The sequence below is a fragment of the Corvus brachyrhynchos genome, unplaced genomic scaffold (assembly GCF_000691975.1).
Source record: "Corvus brachyrhynchos isolate BGI_N302 unplaced genomic scaffold, ASM69197v1 scaffold142, whole genome shotgun sequence".
NCBI classification, from domain to species: domain Eukaryota; kingdom Metazoa; phylum Chordata; class Aves; order Passeriformes; family Corvidae; genus Corvus; species Corvus brachyrhynchos.
This window is the reverse complement of record NW_008237226.1, coordinates 5,445,282-5,461,937: the sequence shown is the minus strand read 5'-3', so window position 1 is coordinate 5,461,937 and position 16,656 is coordinate 5,445,282. Positions and strand designations below refer to the sequence as shown.

Genomic DNA, 16,656 nt, shown 5'->3' with positions numbered 1-16,656 from the left:
TGCCGCTGGGTCGGTGCCGGGGTCGGTGCCGGTGTCGCTCTCCCCGGCGCGGCCCCGCACTGCCCCGCCGGGCACCTGTGCCTTGGCCCGGCCGCGGCTCCGCCAAGCGCAGTTGGGCCCAGTAGTGCCTCAGTGAGAGCCCCACCATGCACCTTCTTTCACAACGTACAGATGCATAAATATACACGTACACTCATGTTATACATGCGGACACACACACCGGTTTAGACGAGAGGATGCAGCGGGTTCTTGGGACGGCGGCTGGTGGGTCCCGGAGTGGGCACAGATATTGGCCCTGTCCTGCTTGCAGGCCTTAGTGTGATGGTCTTTTTTTGCTTTTTCTCCCATTTTCTCCATGTACCTATTTTTACCTTCTGTTTTCACATTTGGTTATAATTTCCAACCATTTTTACGTCTCAGTGCTCTCCTGTGAGGTTAATACCTGCTATTTAGACTTTTTTGCAGATCAGAAGGATAAACAAATTGAAATACTTTATTTAATTGCCTAAAATATACTCCCACCCCAGAAGAAAAATTTGCAATTAGCTGGATCAAGTCCATATCGAATGGCAGATAAAATTAGATGTAGTGTTGGTGTTTCAAAACTTACTACTTTCATTAGGTTTCGTATTTGAATACTGACACTTTAAAAAGAAAATACTCGATGTCCTTCTTATATTGAAGTCAGTGATGAAACTTACGTTGAGGAAACATCAGAAAACAAAGCTTCCCCCAACAACTCAAAGCAGCACATGGCTCAGTGTGGCTGGAATTGTGTGCTCCTTTATTTCAGCTCGTCTAGAGCAGAGCTGCTTTGGTCAGCACCTTTCTCAATAAGAACTTAGGTTATCTGAACTGCGTGCTGTTTTAATGGATTGAGCAATATTTGATTTCTCATTGCTAGCATGTATTGGAACAGTCATCCCCAAATCTTGTGTTCGCTATTTGTGAATCTCAGCTGCCCTGTCTAGCTTTTTTTAAAATTTTTGATTGCCCACTGGTCCATACACACAACATATCAGTTACTTCTTACCAAACCATTGGCTTTTAAAGATTTAAAAGTCTTTCATTCTCTGAATTTTTGAACCTTTTACTTATTTTCTCTTCTCCAAGCAGTGGTTTGTATTCTGCAATCCATTTGAACCTATAGTAGTTACATATACTCAAAAAATACTGTATATGTAGTTAGTGTTTGTCTAATTGGGTAGACACGTGTGCTCCATGCTACACATTTGCATGGTGCCCTTTTTCTTTCAGCTAGATTTCTTACACAGTTCAGATCCCCAAAATCTACACAATTATATGTTAGAAAGACTCAGCACTTTAAGAGACACTTAACTGAATATTGTACATTTCAGGTTACATCAGGCTTGGCAGAGAGATACCCAATAAAATGAATAATGGCTTAATCCTCATGTCATATGCATTCTTGGTGCATTGCAAGGCAGAGATACAGCTCTTTGTACCCCAGGGTATACAGTCCTCACATAGCTTTCAAGGAAGGCTTCTGGTTGTAAGCCTAAATGCGTTCTGAGAGACTTATGTTAGAAACAAACGAACTGTAACTCTGAGCAGCTAGAATGGATTAATTATTACATTACCTTGTTAGACTTCAAGGGGGTTTTTGTCTTCAGTTGAAACAGTTAAACACAGGTGAATTTCTATTTTTATTGAGGTCAGTTGCAAAATGCAAGTAGCATTTTGTACTTTAAGGGTACCATTTCAGCTTAGGTTCTGCAAGCACACATATGAATAACTTTGCCACGGAAAGAGCTTCTGGGCCTGAAGTTACTCACGTGTGCTTGCAGGCATGGGCCTTGGTTTGTGTTCTAACTTCCTCACTGATGCATCTCAGTAATGTTTGCCTTTTTCACCTCAGCCAAACAATGGACTGGTGAGTTAAATGCTTTTTCTAAAATTTCTTTAGTACTTTTTCCTTGCCAGTGTCCTGCATGACCGCTTCCTTTAATTTTTTAATTATACCCTTTTAGGCATAGAGTCTTTGGGATTGAATGTAATTGGTCTTTGCTTGCAAGATTTCAAATGTTGACATTTTAAGCAGACTCTAGGAATTCAGTCTCTCAAAACGAAAACCCAAATGGAATACTGTTAAGGCTGCATAGTTAAGCACTCAGGTATCAAGAAATGGGCACTACAGCTCCATTTAGTTTTCTTTGTTGTATATAGCTCAATGTTTGCAACTTATACAATATTTTAAACAATGAATATTGACATCAGTGTGTTTTCTTAAACTTTGAAAACATTTTCTGAAACTGCTTTGGGAAAACTACACTGTAAATTATATTAGCACAAATTGCCAGTAAAAACCAGAGGTGAGATTTCCCAGTAGATTTTTACCCCATTGGTAACTAAATTACTGTCCTGGGTACTGGCTGCTTTTTCTGCATTGTGCAAAAAAAAGAGGCTATGTGGAACCTCTTCATGGTAATGCACGTACAAAGCACTAATGTTTTACATAGTATGTCCTGCTTATTTCTTCATTTTGAGTGTTTAACAATGCAATCACAATGTTGTTTTTCTGCCCTTTAGCCATATAGTTCTACAGAGAATTTACATAGTCTAGCTAATGCCCCTTGCCACTCACCTGGTGTGTATTTTACAGCAAAATTAAATGTTTGTGTTGAGTGAATGTCAGTTACCCTTGATCCCTATTCCGCTACACAGTTCTGGGCATAACTGTTGTCTTATGCATGTGCAAAGTGTGACTTGCTGTCTTTTTAAAGTTCTACTGCTTGGTAAAATATGAACATATTTTCAGTGGGAGGTTCTAAGGTATGTCTCAATGAGACTTCTTTCTGTAGCTGATTTTGCCTTTGCTACTGTGCTACTTTGTCTGTTCAACTTAAGGTCAGAAACTGACATTTATAATGGGAGCTAGTATACATAATATTTTTAAACTTTATATTTCATAACCACTAAGCTACATTCAAAACAGTTAAAAATTGCATTAGTGAAAATTCCAAACTCAAATAATTTTGGTAGATAAATCAAAGCCTAGAAAACTGTAAAAACAGTGGCTTAGCATGGAAGCACTTGAACACCATTAAACTTTATCTCTGCTATGGATAGCATTGAATATGCTGTGGATAGCAGGGAATAAACTTCAATAATTGTATGAACTGCATAATTCCTGTATCACTATACAGGAGTTGATTTTTAAATACTGTGGAATATCTCTGTTTCTAATGTAATTGTTTTTTTGTGTGTCGTGTGTGAACTTTTATCCATGGGGCACATATTGGTTGCCCGTACTACCCAGACTGTATAAACTATTTCAAAATTATTGTCTTACGAGCAAAGTGAACACAAATACTGCATGCTAAAAAAGCTAGGTGTAAAATGACTGTTCAAGAGAAGGCATGAACCTTACATCAGTACCCGATGGGACTGCTTGCATGCTTAATTTTAAGTGCATGTGTAAGTCTTTCGAAGAACAAATGCCTGACTGTCAGAACTAAATCAATAATGTAACAAAAAGAGATTTGTTGCTGACTTATGGGACAATATTTGGGATAGTTCCAATGCAAGGTAAAGAAAATTGGTTATGCAATTTTCATGTATTTAACTTTTTTTTTTTTAATTCTCTTTTCTCTTGTGTTTTTCTGAAACTGTTTATTATGGAAGCTGTACCAGTGGAGTTAAATGTTGTTTCTGGTTACTGCCACATTTACCTTTAAAGTCCTAAACCTTGTCATATCAAAAATAGTTAGTCCCCAGTCACAGGCTCCTTTTATTTCTTGGTGTTACTGTAGTCAGACATTTCACACTGAACATCCCAGTCCTGCAAGATGCATCACCTCAGCTGTATTACCTGGAGTTCTGTGAGGGATTGATGCCACTGGCCCTGCCTCTACGAACTTTTTTGTCTGCAGAAGCGATTCAGTGCCTGTCCTGGAGAATGTGAATTAGTGAGGTTTGGGTAAGCAGTGGTTGAAATGCAGGCACCATTGCAATGCAATTCTAAATAAATGTGATTGCAAACAATCCTGAAAATATTAGATGCTGGCACAACCATGCCACTTTGATTATTTTGCTGCCATGCACACCCAGTGTGTCCCTTTGTGCATCATACAGTTCCACTGTGCCTCTTTGTTCAGCTCCTTCTCCTGTGCTCCTCTCTCCTGTGCTAGCAGTAGCGTGGGGTGTGCCTGGGAACAGACTGAATTCGTTCTTCTTGCCCTCAGTTGTGCCATTCTTCCCTTCCTCCAGCAAAATGGAAGAGAAGAATTGCATTGCATTGGACATGGATTTGTTGGGCCCTCAGAAAAGAAGAGGTGAGGGATTCTGGCATCATGATGGGCTACTGTGTCCATGAAAGGAGTGGAGTCCATTGTGGACAGGCTCCAGCCACTCAGTGAGATCAGTTTTGGAGAGGAAAGTGGTTGGTGAGTAAGGAGAGAGCAATCTGTTTCTCTGAAGCACCACTGAGTTTGTGTACTATAGATTTAATAGTGTCATGGCACTTAATGGTACCACGATAATTTTTTTGGATGTGATAGCATTATGTAATATCCATGTGGAAAGTCCTGTTGCTAGTCTGTACAGGTCCAGCAGTGCTTGCTCATGCATAGTTATTTTGGATCTGTGCAGAAATATGTAAATTCTTAAAAACTGTATGTATCATAAGACTCTTCTTTCCACTTTCCTCTCAGAAAAAAACCATGTATTTATGCTGCTTATGACTTATTACTGCATCTTGATTTCTTAAGAGACCAGAATTTGCCTGATAGAGGGACACTGAATTTGTATGAGTGCTGATAACTTCAGACCTTTTCTAAGTACAGAGTAGCATGAGCGATGACTGCAGCTGAAACAGAGAAGAAGCCAAGTAATTTACTCCACTGTCCTGCCTGTCATAGTTTATGTGTTTAGTTCTATTTGGTTTCTTTTACTGCATAAATCTTTCCTTATTGTGGTTACCTTCAGGAAGACTGCTTGAGTCCTAGTCTTACAAGGCTCACAGTGTTACAGGGCCCACTGACAAGAATCATCCCAGGAAAGGCACTCATGGAGCAACTCTGATGTGGAAAAAGTGTATACAGTTCTCTTCTGCAGTGGATGCTGAGTTACCCTGAAAAGAAGCTTTATTAGAATGGGAGTTTGGTCTCAATTGAGTTTACCTGTGTCTTTGTACTACTGTTTCCTCTCTGACCCCACCTTTCCTTATCAGAGCAAGGTGGGGGCAATAGGAGGTGGTGAAAGAGGTTGCTTCATGTCTTCAATATGTTAGGTACTGATGCCATCACATGTTGCAACTGCCAGTGGTTTTGGCAAATTTTTGAAACTTGCTTATTTCCATTATGGTGTCCCTGTAAGAGGAATTGCAGGGTGGCTTTGCTTCCTGTATAGCCCAGGAGAGCGCTACTGGACCCAGCAGTTACGTGTATATCTTGTCTTTTGTGATGCCTGCTGAAAAGTATTTAAAGTTATCTGGATTTTATCACACCGGGAAATAATTTCCTCTTTCTATGCAGCTTTGTGTCCCAGGAGGTTAGAGAAGCTCTTCCAAGTGTGCCTCAAACCACGTGTTAAAGGCACTCCTCCTAGAGCTGTAATGTAGACAAGCTTACAGCCCTGAATGATAACAATGTGTCTTCTGACCAGCTTGTTTAGGCCAATATCTATTTTATTTGTTTATGTTGTCCAAGGAGTATGACAAGGAGGTATGTGATACTGTATTTCCTGGAGGATGGCATGAATGTGCTGCTGAATTTTAGCTTCATTTTTGCTTTTGATCTATGGAATTGCCTCTGCTTTGGCTGTAGAATGGCTTTACCATACTGAATAGAGCCTGTGTGTTTGTATGGTGCCAAACCTAAACTTGCATAAGGCCTCTAGGCACTACTTGACTCTGCTAATCATGCTGTTTTGCTTTAGCTACAACATAATCTTCAGGAACAGAGCAACTGATGTTTTATGGTGCTAAATAACTATGGCTAGTAAAATGTAAGGTTGGGTATTTTCTGGTGCATTCTCTTTCTGGAAAGTATCTGTATCTCAGTCATTTGCAGAGAGACAAAGAGGTCCTTACAAAAATACTCTATATTCAGTTGCTTTGGAATAAAGCAATTTCAGCTGAAGCTGTGTTAAAACACTTAAAGGAACACTGTAAATGCATTTTTCATAAGTTTTTAAAATAATGTCATGCTATTTACAAGATCTTAGAAACATGCAATTGCAATTATATTCTTTACCAAAAATGTTACTTGACCTGAACAAAATCCAGTGTGTTAAAGGATGAAATTGCTCATAAAGAATGGGTTGTTGGCATTTTTCTTTCTCTCTGAAGAGGAAAAAAAGAAACATTTGAGAGAGAGACAGGCAAAGTGAATGCATATACACCAAACTATGTGCTTTTAGATAAGAAACAGAAGAAATACAGCTTGTCGCAGGACTAATCACATTCCTTTTGGTGTATACATGTGAGGTCCCTAACATCAGCTGCTGGATTCATATATCTATGATGTCCTGCATGCCTAGGCAGCCTGCAAGAAGTGTTTTTATGCTGACCAGTATGGTCACTCTTCACATCTCCTTGGAGATCTGCCTTACACTCTGGCCATGTGAAAACCAGTTTAGGCAAAGATGATTTTTAGATGTTCTTTAGATTAACATCGTCATGCCTAACTTTTTTACCTACTTGACTTTGGAATTAAGAAACCTACCAGAGGTGTCAGGAATCGGTACCTAAACAGCCGATGTGCTGAGTAGGGAGCATTTAAGGCAGCCAATGGGAAATGAAGGGATAGGATGGAGAAAAGTCCCAGGAGGATCTTTAAACAGCAAGATTTGCACCTCTGTTTCATGCAGGGCCACTGTGTAGGTATAATGCAACACAAGGACTGAGGGCATGAGGAGTGGGCCAGAACCTGATTCAGTTTCTAGCAATTAGGGTACCCAGCCGGGAGGGGGGAGATTCGGATTCTCTGTTGCCAGCAGTGTTGATGATTTTGCATGAACGATACCTCCAGCTGCCACCGTTTCGGAGAATTGCTGCCTGGTGCTTACTGTCAATGTACATTAGATGTGTTGCATGTGTGGTTGCTGGTTGCTGGGCTCCTGGTTAGTGTGTCTAAAATGTCTCTACATGCTCAAATCAGGGCTGTGGCAGTTCTGGATGTGCGCCTTGGTGAAACTTCTAGAATCCTAAAACCTTAAATCGCATGTGACTTTCTGCTTGTAGAGATGGAATGGTTTTTGCATCATGCTGTGACTGAGGTAGTGGAGCGTGCTAATGGGTATGACCCTCAGAGGCTGAGCAAAGTGGAGTTTGCAAATACACAAATACACGTTTTATTTGTAGAGAGCGCACAGAGATGGGCAGGCTTGTGCCCACATAGCTAAACCTTTTAAAAATACTTTTAAAATCTTAATATCATCACTTCTTCCATAGCTTTAGGAGCTTAATGGTTCTTTTTTGAAAGCCAAGGCTAGGCTAGACCAAATCTCGGAGACTGGTTCTTTGCCTTCCTCATACTGGGCTGATTGTTTCTCTGCTCTGATGCCAGGGCTGAACTTGCTGTAGCTGTTGTGTTGGTTGGGTTGGTGTGGAGAGGTACCTCTTCGTTTCCTGAACTGCCAGGTCACTGCAGTATTTAAAAGTTGTGGTAGCCATGAAGTTGTGATTTCACTAAGTAATCATTCAGTGGCAAAACTAGGGTGGTGTAAGGGTGCAGGGGTGAATTGGAGTGGATAACTGACTGGGCAAAAAGTGACACAGTTTTTTTTTCTTTTTAAGTATATATAAATTGGTTTTGTTTGCATCAGATGAGATCAGTTCCTAATACGGTTCACAGCAAAGCAGCTTAAGGAGTTATATGGATGGCACTGAGCACAGGAATACCTTAAACTGGAAACCTGCAAAAGGTTGTTTAGTGTGACCACCATAGAACAATTTACTGCTGTGCATTTATAGGTACTTTTGCACTTTCCATTGCTCAGCAGAGAAATAGGAAGGCTGGGTTTTTTACTTTTGGTAAGTGGTTTGTCTGTTGTCAGCCATGGTTCATGCTGGGATAGCCATAGAGATTGTAGGGATTTTTCCCTAAAGGTAGGAGGCGCAGTGCAAGAATGTAGCCATGGGGATGTAACTGTAATATTGCGTAGGCAAAATTGTGAGACTGTCACAGAACTAACTGGTCAACTAATTACCCATTAGTTATTTACATGCCAGTGGGCAAAAATTTAAATTGAAAGAATGAAAGTAAAAAATGGAACTGAAACACCAAGAAAGCTTTGTTATAATTCTTCTTTTAAATATTTATATTCAACTCTTTTAAAGTATTTTGTCCCATTTTCTCTATAATGCCTAATACCTGGACTGATAGAAATGTTTTAAAAGGAGTTTTCCGAGTAAGCAGAAGTAGAAAATCAGACTGCCCTTGCAAATGGTTTCTGATGTTGTGTTGTTTTTGTTTTTAAAAGATGTGTCTCTGATTGGCTTATTTATGTATTCAAATGTGACCTGACTTTGCTGTAGAAGGAGTAACTGCCACTTGCTTTAGGCAAGTTTGTGGTTGGTTTTGCATTGATTAGTCTAGCTGGTCTCTACATGTTTATCTAACAGTGCTGATCAGCCTTAGCTCAACACCACACACAGAAGATGACTCCAGCCTTAATCTGTAGGAGTCAGGCAGCTGGTGAAGTTCTAACTCTGTGAAATGAAATCCTAACTCTCCAGAAATTTGGGAAATTAAAGGTGGATGACTGTAGTGCTGAAGATGAAGGAACCTTGAGTGCCACGCAATAATCTGTGTTTTTTTCCTTTGATTGGTAGTTTCTGAATGATTGATACATATGTGAATTGTTAAGCGCTCTGTCATTTTATGAATTACCCATATTAACATGTATAAAGGTCAAAATGAAAAAGGTCGCTACAGAGAGATTTCATGCATTTGTGGTTTAGGTTACTCTTGTCTTTATGACTTATGACCTCCACATGCCCTTGGTCTTGCTCCCCACCAGCCAGGCCATGTTAGCATCAATAATACTGCTTTATCCCTTTAGCAGAAGACCCAATCTCAAAGGCTCTGGACCAGAGCTGGAGGGAGGGTACTCTGAGAACAGACACCTGAGACTTTTTTTGGGATTTATCTTTGTGTTGGGTTTTTTTGCTGGTTGGGGTTTGGTTTGGATTTTTTTTTAACCCAGATATCATATTTGGAAAACTTGGGCAATCTAAGTTTATTCTAATAAATAGTACTATTGCAACTTGTGATTGTTTTAGTTACTCTAAAATATGTTTCCATTCTTAAGTGACAAATTTTCTTTACTCTGTACATCTCCTTAGTCTTTTCACATTTTTGGCCTTCATACTTTTTATATTTTAGGTGGTTGTGATTTCAATGAATAGGACAGGTAACCTCTCTTGAAACTGTTAATTCTTGCTCCTGCAACTGTCCTTATGAGAGGCGAACACTTTCCAGCCGTATTAGTGCTGTTTGAATTATTACTGCTTCTCTTTGATTAAAATCAGGTGCAAACAATGAAAAAATATGTTAACACTGTATCTTAATGCATACTACTAGATTAATTAAATTTGATGTACTGTGGAGAGAAACACAGACGTATATTCATTCAGACCTGTAAGATCACCTTTTTGTGAAGTACAGTGCTTTGCAGAAAGCTGATAAAGAATGTACTCCAGCACCACTTTGGGGTATCTGGGGCAGGATTGTCTGACAGCAAAACAGACTGATCAGGGAGGCAAATAGTTAATGATATGTTGTAATTTGAAGAAGAGTCTTTTAGAAACTGAGCATTTTAAAGCTCATTAAATGCTTTTGACCAGCATATATATGATTCGCTAGAAGCTGCCAGAATACAGAATTAAATTCACCTGCTAAGGTCCAAGTTTTGGGGAGCCGGCAATGATAGTCCTAGAGTTGTAGTTATCTGCAGAACTATTGTTAGATTATATTGAGATTAGCCACAAATTATATAGCTGGAACTTGATTGTGTCTTCTTTTCAAAACAGAAATACCAAAGAAGCGTTTTACTTGAAGGATATTAGCATTACACTTGAAGGGTGTAGTCATTAAATTGTTTTCCAGTCTTCCGGTCCCACTGTGAATCAATCCCATGTGAAGATAATATACCCTGTAACTCTTAAAGTTTAGTTTTTTTAAAAAAAAATCCATCCGTTTAAAAATTTCAAGGCTTTTAAAGGTTATTTTTGCAATTATGGGGACCTCTCAGAAGAGTAATACATGTGCTTTTTACAATTACGATTGTTACGGCCTTGATGATTAGGCTAACTGAAGGATTGCAAAGAGTAAACTTAATTTCAAAGCTAAAATACAGGAGATGTTGTGTAGCTAGATGACCACAGTTATTAGCCAGTCTTATAAATACACAGAAGCAGACCTTGTTTTCCTTCCTCCTTCAGAAGAGGAGAACTGAGGGGAGACCTCATCACAGTCTGCAACTTCCTTGTGAGGGGAAGAGGAGGGGCAGGCACTGATCTCTTCTCTGTGGTAACAAGTGACGGGACCCAAGGGAATGGCCTGAAGTTGTATCAGGGAAGGTTTAGGTTGGATATTAGAAAAAGGTTTTTCACCCAGAGGGTGGTTGAGCACTGGAACAGGCTCCCCAGGGAAGTGGTCACAGCACCAAGCCTGGCAGAGTTCAAGAAGCGTTTGGGCAATGCTCTTGGGCACTTGGTGTGACTCTTGGGGATGGTCCTGTGCAGGGACAGGCATTGGACTCGATTATCTTTGTGGGTCTGTTCCAACTCAACTTATTCTGGGATTCTGTGATTCAGATGTTTTTATGTAATTAGTCTTCTGTAGTATCAAAACCATGGCTGTTGAGCTGAGGGCGCGCTAGCCAGGAAAACAAGAAGCCCAGAGGTCTGGCTGCACCGCGGCTCTAAGGGAGAGAAGGAGCTCCTCACCCGAAGGAGCTTGTCCTGGGCTAGGCTGTCGGGGTGCACAGGCAGAGGCAAAGAGGGAAGGAGGGGACTCTCCGTGTAGGTTGCGCGAGCAGGTTTATTGCTGGTGAAGGGACTAGAGATGAAGAATCGATTTTTGAAAAGGGTCCAGGGATTTTACTTGGGGCAGGAAAGGCGGGGATAAGGGTTCCAGCCAATAGGACAGGGCAGAGGAGGTGGGATTAACAATGGAGGAGCCAATGGGGATAACTCAGAGGAGGGATTACAGGGGATAGCCAGTGGGGGTATCGAGTAACACAGAAACTAATAGAACTAATACATATTTAACTAAGAGAAATTAATATTTACAGACTTATACATTAAACAGAGAGGGGGAAAACAAGAACCAATCAACACAAAGTAGGCAAATAATTGCGCCAAGGGGTGATGGGATCTCGCCCTCACCGCAAGGCCGTCTTCAGACTTTGTTGCCTGACACCGGACGTTGGGTTCTGGTGTTTCATCTGGGGTCAGGGTGGCCACAGCCACCTGCACCGCCACATGGAGCTAAACAGCTGTGGAGCAAATCTAAAATATATCATTCCTGAGCAGCTGTGGAACTGCACACGGAGGGAAGTGTGGGGAATCTAAAGTCTGGGTATTTCCTATATAGTTGAACAAATTTTTTAGACTGAAAACTTTAAGAAATGAGAACAGTGATTTATTTGATTTTCACTTGTCATTTGCCCAATAGAGTTTATTCTTTTTCTGTTTGTGACACTGTGATCTTGTTGGTACTTCCTTTGTAATTGAAATTGATTCACTGGAATTCAAATTGTTATGTAAAATGCTGTTGACCAGAGATTTTTCCAGTTCCATGCACTGTTCTGTATTTATCTTTTCACATTTTTCAGTTTCTGTAGGTGAATACTGCCTGATCTTTATTCACTGACAATTTAAAGATGTTCCTTCCTGGAGCCAAGCTTCATTTCTATCTGAGAATATAAGTTTAAACTTAATAGGAAACGGAAGGTTCAAAGAAGGTTCCGTGGCAGGTTGGAGTCTTTTTTTAGAGCTGGCTTAGCAAGAAGATGAGAAGAAAAAATTAACTAGCACTTGCTGTGCTTTGTTTTTCATTCTGACATTGTGTACAGGGAAAAATGCCTGAATTTCAGAATATGGAAGGGCACACATTTTTCTGCCTTCCTCCTCATGATGTTTGCCTACTGCCTAAAAATGCACTTAGTCAACATGGGAGGATGCTTTCACAAGGATGATCCTAAACCAGATGCCAATCAATCAGCTAGTAGGAGGAAAAAAATTCTAATTGTCTTTATATTTTAATTGCTGTTTCTTATCCCAACTTCCCTGAACTCTCTCAGCCAGTAGAATCATCATTTTTTGGGGTGTTTTGGGATTTTTGCCTCAGCCAGGGGGTATTTAATTCTGGGAAGTTATCAAAAGTGCCCACTTCATCAAAGTAAAGCAGTAAATTAGAGTAGTTTTAAAGGAATAAATTAGAGCAAATTATTCAGTGTTGGAGTAGCTTGAGCAGCATCTGACTACATCTTTCGTCAAAGGTTGATAGGTGTTAATCAAAATGCAGGTAACATCTTCAAAACATGAAAGGCCGTCAACAGGATCATGAGACAAAGATTCTCTGTACATGGAACTCTGGTTTAAAGGTCTGTGTTCAAATGTGTAGACACATGGTTTCCTATACTGAGAAATAAAATCTCCTGTCTTAATGCCTCTTAGTAGTGTGTTGTTTATGGTGTGGCTTTGCATTTTTTTTGCAGTTCTTTTACATCAGGTGCCCCCTACATCTGCTTAATCAAGTCTGGGGTCTGGTGTGTGCTCTTAGTGTGGGAGAGAGACTAGGATGTTGCCTTGTATCAGTAACAGGGCAGGAGTCTCCCTGCTTAAAGGACTTAATTTGAAGATATGTTCTGCAATAGCAGTCAAGCATTATCATCTGTCCTTTGTTATGTGACTTTCCTGTCATATCCATCCATCACATGATCTGAGGTGTAGGTCTTATTTTAGGATAGAAGAGGTCTGAAAATTAGTATTACTGAATACAAACAGCAGACTGTTCATTACTATTGTCATTTTTCTGTGCCTTGGAAATAACAGTCTATTTCCACTCTTCCCTGGATCCTTGGCTACTAAAACCTCTTGGTCACGTATTTTATTATTGTAGTTCTTTATCATGTTTGACAACTACTATTTGATGAAACATCACTGATTTAACAGATCTTTGACAGAAGAAACCTTTAAGTGAGGCACTGAGTATGAAAAGCCATTAGGAAAACACGGTATGTAAAAATACTGTGTCTGCCTGATTCCTGCTCTCAGCCCATTGTGCAGTCTGAATCTGACTAGAGAAATTTTCACGTGTTTAGGAGGAGAAATTTTTGAATAATTTCACATTTCCATTAAAATAGTTTTTGTCACTGACATCAAGTCAGCCTTCCTCCTTCCTGTCACTTCACCTGTCTAAGACTGCTTGCCATTGTGTGTCAGTCTAACTGGAAACTACTTTCTAAAGATCATGAATTAGTCCCATGTTGATGGTGTTCAAAAGGAAGAAAAACATGGCAACAACAAACTTTATACAATTGCTTTTACTCTGTTCACAGACCTAGATCAGTCACTTGGTCTGCATCTTTTTTTTCAAGACTAACTGGTGTGAAGCAGCAGGTTGAGTCTTTTCTGCGTTGTGAACGTTATACTACAGAAGTTTTGAGCCTCTTTTCTCTCCATAAAGAAAATAGTGGTGTAAAACTCTTAATGCCTGTAAAACTCTTGCAATTTGCTTTTGGTTTTCCATTACGTGTAACCTATAGATTCAATATCTCATGTATGAGAATAACCCAAACCAGAATACTTAATTCTCAAGTGTGCAAACATTCAAATCCTGTATAATTGAAACAGCAGTTAATAGTTCCTTATTCTGTGTGCCTTTGACAAGTTAAAGATAATAAAGCAGCTTTTTCCCTTTTGTTGTGGATGTGTGGGGAGAGAAGGAAGTAAAGAGAGCACTGAACTTTTGAAAATGATGGAAATACCTTAGCAAAATATGCACAGAAAGACTGCCAAATACACTTGTTTTCCTTCAGTGTTTTTAGAAAGTTTTATACAGAATATCTACCTACAATTCTTTTGTAGCTTTGAAAACCTGGGGATACTTTGTGTTGTGTATGACCCACAATTTGATCAAACAAAGGGGTATATAATGAAACCTAGTGTGTGATCCCCTAGCTTTTCTCTTCACTGCAGGCTTTCTGGGGTAGTGCAGGTTGTGAAAGCTGTGAGGTGTAATCACTGATTGATCACCCAGTGGTTTTTTTGAGGTAAAGCGTTAATTTTTTGTGTTTCAAAGTGCTGGATCAACTGGTCAGAAAGAGGTTTTTTGGAATTCTGCTACAGTCTTGACAGTTGGTGCTAAAAAGTATGATACTATGGGATGGCAAACATGCTGTTCTGAATTCATTTGGTGATGTCAGGGTGCTGGTATCAACCCAAGTGTCCAAGGAATGAAATGGAAGAGCCCCTGGTTACTGAGACATCGAAAGAATAGTGCTAGATTTTCTCTAGTGTCTTAAACACTGCTCTATGTTTGTTAATCTGGTATTTTTAGAGTTTAGTTTGACTGCATTGCGGTCAAAGAAAATGGAAATGCCTTTCTCGGAAAAAAAAAGGTTTGATGCTGTTTCCCCCTCTTCTAAAAATGCTTTCCTGAAAGTAATTTTAAGGATTTTATCTTTAAGTTCCTGTGTTTAAATCAAAGTGTTCAGTTTGACATCATCATCATTATTTCCACTGCAACCAAGTGATCTCACAAAAACATTCTGAGGGCAATGCAGCAGAAGTAAATTTAATGTTTTAATGAAACAGTTATTGCTTTATGCAAATATCTATGATAAAATAGACTTACAGATGAGAAGCCAAAATCATTCAAGCTAAAATCAGAGTAGTTTGTAATTAAAATGTTGAAAATGTTTCTGCAGTTTCTTAAGGAGATGAGAAGATCTTAATTACTGTTGTCAGGTATCTTACAACTTAGGTGAATTATGGAGAGTTATTGTGAACTCTTTAACAATTTTGACTGAGGTGTGGCAAGTCAATGGCAGATAAACTCCTAGGATTACAGCGACTGCCTTGCATAAACAATATAAATCTTCACTGGATTATTTTATATTCCCACATGAAACTAAGTTATTTCCAAGTATCCTCTTTGATAGCTTCACCTTTCAGTTCAGATCTTTAGCAAGAATGAAGGTCACACAACCACAGTGTCCTGTGGCAACTGTGTAATCTGCTAATATTTAAACATCAAGCAGTTGTTTGTTGTTAATATTGAAGGTAAGAATTGTGAAATAAAATGTTAAACTGGCTTTACTTTGTACTCCCTGTCTTCAGGGAGATGATGTAATAATTTTAAACTAAAGCACATATGATGCGAGTTGAACAAACAGTGATACCCTTGCTTACAGGCAAAAGAGTGTGTGTTTGCAAACACGTGTTTTGGCATACGTATTTTGAGATGACAGGTAAAAACCTGTAATGGAGAGAGGTACTTGGTAACGTGAAAGTCCAGGTTTTTCATAGTCAGGGGTTGATTAGCATGTTTATGTGGGAAAGGAGGATAGTTACTGTGAGTCGGCTTTCACAGACCATGGCCGTGCTTCCCATGACCCGGTATACCACTATGGTGACTGCTGTAGGGACAGAAAAAAGAAAAAAAAAAACAACTGGTTTTTTTTGTTTCAAGTAGCACAGTGTTGTCATTTGCCCAAGTATGTGCTGGAATGCTCCTATTATTTTTGTTAGCTATGGGGAAGGGTTCCTGACCACAGGACTTTAGCTTTTCTTTGAGTCTCACCATTTATAGCCTTTTAATAATTTTACTTTGTGTGTGTGATGTTGTTTCCCTTGTGCAGGTGTCATCTGTTCTTTTTAAGGTTGTAGATTGGATCCATACACGTGTAAGGATTCATGCCCGCTCCCACACCCTTCCCAGTTCTCTGAGCTGCTGAGGTGTAGCATTTTGTCTCTTCTGTCTTCAAAGAAGAAAACACAACACTGAAACAAAACACATTTACCTGTCAGTTATTCCTACATAATTCCTGTTATGCAATTATTAGTCAAGACATGTAATGTATAGGAACTTTTCTCCAGCACATTTCTTTTACTTGCTCATTCAGAAGCATGAAGTCACAAATAACAAATTACTCTAGCAACAACTTAAGATGCTGCCTATAAACTTTCCACAAGTTTATGGGGACTGATTGCACATCCATATATAATTTTTTTCTTATTATAGAATTAGTAGTTATTTAAGAGTGAATCATTCTGGTTATGATACCCCTGTATGGCACTGTTCCAGGTTTGCTTTCTTCAAAAGGCAGCAGGTTTTTGTTTGTTGCTGCAAATGGTCTTGCTCACTCACTGGGACCTTGTGTTGACATCTGGGAGAGAGAATTATGCAGAAACCTTTTGTAATGTTATTCAGGGTGTCTGTTCTTGCCATTGTTTGCTATCTTGGTTCTGTAATTCATTAAGGTGTCAGATAAAGCATGGGATGCTTCTTTTTAGGACTCTGTGTGTACTGCATGATGTCAGGTGCAGTTGAGGACTTCGAGGAAGTTCCCTGGGAGTGCAGCATCATATTGTTCTTTTGAATCTTTGGATTGTGATGTCTCTTGATGGAAGCACCTCTTTAGGCTGCTAAAGCTGCTTTGTGCTGTGGCAGGGGAAGA

General features: G+C 39.5%; 1 protein-coding gene across 2 annotated transcripts in view; it reads left to right on the top strand.

Moving 5' to 3' along the window:
* Window positions 1-1,842: 1,842 nt before the first annotated feature.
* The window catches only part of SLC25A13 (solute carrier family 25 member 13), a 101,896-nt gene continuing 87,082 nt past the window's right edge, over window positions 1,843-16,656 (top strand). Inside the window, exons 1-2 of one of the 2 annotated variants that reach the window (XM_017729312.1) lie at window positions 1,843-1,894; window positions 4,231-4,295. In XM_017729312.1, coding sequence (XP_017584801.1) covers window positions 1,858-1,894; window positions 4,231-4,295 — 102 coding nt within the window. In that variant the 5' untranslated portion in view covers window positions 1,843-1,857. The remainder of the gene's footprint in view (window positions 1,895-4,230; window positions 4,296-16,656) is intronic. The other variant, XM_008629924.2, reaches the window with a different exon arrangement.